Genomic DNA, 4,416 nt, shown 5'->3' with positions numbered 1-4,416 from the left:
ATTAGCACTGGAGCTATAGGCATGTGCCCAGCTTTTCATATGATTAATGAGTGATCTAAACTCAGGCTTGCATGCTTATCTGGCAAGTACTTTTCCAATTGAGCCATCATCATCCCTATTCTACTCTTATAAGATTTTCTTTAGACACACATGGCAGGACAGATATAAAACTACCATAAAATTATACATATTTGGTCATGGTGCTAATGAGAATTTAGATATCAATGAGTTCTTGGCATCATGAATAAATCATAGAATGGTTTGTTTAATTATTTGAAAACTAGTCCTAAATATAATGTACATAGATAACAATTAATGTACATGAGTATATATTAATGCTAGACCTGCTTATATTTAATACTATAAAATTTTGCAGAGACCCAGAGTTTACATTGATTTACTAGAAAATTCACCAGAAATTCTTTGCTTTGCAATAAACTGTGTAACTAGAGCATATTAAAGACACAGTCACTGTCTGGATAAAGTGGAGATACTTTCCATCATTGACTTTAACAAAAGAGACTTAGAACTTGGAGTAATGTGGCAAACTGTGTGGTGACTAGCTTCCCTTTGTGAACCTAGGTGCCTGAATTAAGTCAAGGTTTTCACTCTAAATGTGAAATCTAATGTAGAAAGATTTGCCTTTGTCTGGAAAGGAATTAACTCATACATTACGGTATTGACAAAACCCATCACATACCTTTGTTAATCTGTACAAAATTTTGCATTAGATGCTTTAATTTCAAATCAAAGAGAAAATATTGACAACCTGGAATGAAAGAAAATGTGAAATTTCTGCTTTGCATACTAAAGTGGTAATAAATAATTTATAAAATTGTGATCATTAATTATTGCTATTCTAATCTGGATTATTATTTTAACTTAAATTATCATCAGTTTGAATTTTTATCTTAATTTCATATACTCACCTCATCATTAATTAAAGGAAATTTTACTATGTTTTATAACCAATCTGGTTCACTCACTTTGGGTATTTCCACAGATCTTGCCTCTTTTGAGTTTGACATTTGTGAATGAGGGGATATTTTTTGCCATCTCTATATATTCTTTCCTCCAAGAAAAAGAAAGATTTCAGTCTAGAACATTCACATTCATTAAAGGAACAAAATATTGTGGTTTCATTTCACATAGGTACTATATGCTATAATAAGTAGCGAGTGCTTATTAGAGGAATGGATGGATGAATGAAAAAAGGTTGGACTTAATGGAAGACAAAAATGTATCTAGAAGTGTTTAGGATGGAAGATGTATTAAATTAAATATTATTGAATCATATACATGTTAAGCATGATAGGAAATGATTTTCCTTTCCCTTAAACTTCTTTTTTACCTACCCCTGCCATAGATGCCTATACCAAAGCTGAAGTAATTTATTCTTGGACTCTTGGGAAGAACAAGTCTGTGGAAGTAGCACAGGATGGCTCACGCCTGAATCAGTATGACTTGCTTGGCCATGTTGTTGGGACAGAGATAATCCGATCTAGTACAGGTATTGCCTTATTTGTTTATTAAATTTCTATGTAATCTTTACCATATGACAAGATTATATTTCTAACTTACTTAATCTTTAAAAACAGTTTTAAATACCATTACAGTGATGAAATTGAAGCATATATGAATTCAACAATTTATCCCTTGTTATGCAGTGCCAGAGTCAAACTGTGAACCCAAGCAGGAAGCTCTTAAGTCCCTCTAAAACTCAATGCCCTGATATCTCTTGAGGAGTAATGTTTTTGGCATTTTCAAACACTAATCTTTGTGAATCCACAATAATTGATAAAGTTAGGCATACAGTCATCCTTTCATTATTAAGATATATGTTATAACTTGGTGATGTTATAGCATGCCATCTTGTCTACCCTTTACTTCAGGACCCAGAGGAGAGTATAACATACTAGAAATGCTTTTGCCTAGAGCTGTGGACGTCCCATCTCCAAAAATTCTGCACCAATTAATTTTGTTACTTGTCCTGATTGCCCTCTGAAATTTGATACTTGGTATCAAATTTGAAAATCAGTCTTACTGGCTATCAAAGCAGTCCAAGATCTTATTCCACAGTTTAAACCACCTTGATCATATGGAAAATACATGTTGATAATAGGAATGTTAAAAATGCATGGAGAAGCCAACATAGGAAATTCAGATACAACCAACTCAGTGTATCCATGGGCTCTCTATCTACAGATTTAATCAGAGGAATGCAAATTTGTCTTAATTATAGACTAAACATGTATAGAAGTTTTTCTTGTCATTATAAAATATAGTATGAATTATTTGTATTGTATCTGATATTTTTGTTTTAAAGGATAATGAATTTGAAAATCATAGATTTTTATATACATATCATTCAATTATATGCAAGAGACCTGAGAATTCAGGGATTGTGCATTAATAGGGGTTTCTGAAACCAGTCCACCCAAGATACAGAGTAATAGTTTAATTCTTCAATTACATATCCTAGGAAAATGTCAGTGAGGGACTGGAGACATGCCTCAGTAGTTAAGAAAACTGGCTGCTCTTAACCAGGACCTGGGTTCAATTACTTGGCAACATATACTTGTTGGCTCACAACCATCTCTAACTCCAGTTGCAGGGGATCTGACACCCTCCTTTGACCTTCATGGGCATCCACAATCATGTGCCCACATGTGGGTGCACAAACACACATGCACACAAAGGATGGTATGGAGGGAGGTAGGATGAGGGAGATAGACAGACAGACACAAACATAGAAATAAAATTTTAAAAATCTAAAATAAGAGAATTAGACATTTTTAGTGTTTTTAATTGATATTTTGATATATAGGAGAATTCTTTTTGCATTTTTAGCAATTCAAAAATTTAATTAAATGGCATTTTAGAACACTAAAATGTTCCAAATAGTACCACATAAATGGTACTAATACTTTATATTTTTATCTACTTCTAACATTACAAGTTTTACAAAGTTTTTATGTCATTAGATGTCCAGGAGTCAAGCAAAATGCACATATAAATTAGTAACAATACACTAGCAATTATAATAAAGGCATTAATATTTGTTTTGGTTACTTTAAATGTAAGTAAAATAATAAATTCTCTCTTTCAAGGCCAGAGAGTTCTTGAAAATTGTTTGTGGTTTTCCGTGGAAAATGTAGCATTTCATTGCTGAAACTCAGCAAAATAATAGTTTCATTTGTAATGGCATTGTGCAAGGCTCATAGCCTACTTAACCAATTATCTACCATTATGTCCCATGTTTAATTCTATAAACAATATTGTATAGACCCTCCTTTTCCAGACAGCATTTTGCTACAGTGTAATTATCTGTCTATGATCCAGACAGAACATTTTTGAAAATAATACATGTTGACAAACTTCTGCTCTGAAAATTTAACCAATTCTTTTTACCACTGCTTCAATATGAGCACCCAAGGTTTCTTTTCTCATAAAAAAGACTGGGATTATGGATTCAATTATTTTCACCAAAGATACATATGTCAAAATGTTAACTGTACCAGCTTAGAACATGATCTTATTTGGGAATAGTGTAATAAAAATGTAATCACTGAAGATAATGTCATATCGCACTAATGTAATCGTATTGTTCCTATGAAGAGTAAGCATGATCAGATAGACTGTTTCATCTGCAAAGAAATGCCAAAGTTTGCCTGCAAACAAGTTGAAACTTGTAAGAGTAAAGTGTCTCGTATGGGTTTTAAACAGAACCTGGCCCTATGTAAGCCTTCACTTTAGACCTCTGAGAAGATACAATTGTCTTGTTTTAGCATATCCAATACCTGGTATATCATTAGGGCAGCTTCAGCAAACAAATGCACTGGGAAACTCTCATTTTATTTTTCTTACCAATGATAAAATGAACACATGCGTGGTAATGACATTAATAATGATTAATTGCTGGACATGTAATATATACTGAACATAGCACTATGGACATGTATTAACTCATTTTAGCCTTGAGCAGCACTGTGAGGCAAGCAATATTGTTGTTCCAGATCTTTGCATAAAGAAATTATAGATCCATCCATTTCCCCAAGAATTTCATAACTTCATTGTTTTTAATAGCTGCATAGTACTCCATTGCGTAGATGTACCACATTTTCTGCATCCATTCCTTTGTTGATGGACATCTGGGTTGTTTACAGTTTCTGGCTATTAAAAATAAGGCTGCTAAGAACATAGTGGAGCATGTGTCCTTATTACATGTTGGAGCAACTTCTGGGTATATGCCCAGGAGTGGTATAGCTGGGTCCATTGGTAGTACTATGTCCAATTTCCAGAGGAACCACCAAACTGATTTCTAGAGTAGTTGTACCAGTTTGCAATTCCACCAGCAATGAAGGATTGTTCCTCTTTCTCCACAACCTCTCCAGCATCTACTGTCACCTGAGTTTT

General features: G+C 33.5%; 1 protein-coding gene across 3 annotated transcripts in view; it reads left to right on the top strand.

Moving 5' to 3' along the window:
* The window catches only part of Gabra3 (gamma-aminobutyric acid type A receptor alpha3 subunit), a 191,776-nt gene that overhangs the window by 161,896 nt on the left and 25,464 nt on the right, over positions 1–4,416 (top strand). For all 3 annotated transcript variants that reach the window (XM_031363691.1, XM_031363681.1, XM_031363701.1), the window contains one exon: positions 1,367–1,510. In XM_031363691.1, the coding sequence (XP_031219551.1) occupies positions 1,367–1,510 (144 nt within the window). The remainder of the gene's footprint in view (positions 1–1,366; positions 1,511–4,416) is intronic.

This window comes from Mastomys coucha, chromosome X (genome assembly GCF_008632895.1).
Source record: "Mastomys coucha isolate ucsf_1 chromosome X, UCSF_Mcou_1, whole genome shotgun sequence".
NCBI lineage: Eukaryota > Metazoa > Chordata > Mammalia > Rodentia > Muridae > Mastomys > Mastomys coucha.
The sequence above is the reverse complement of the archived record's forward strand: the minus strand, read 5'-3'. Positions and strand labels throughout refer to the sequence as shown.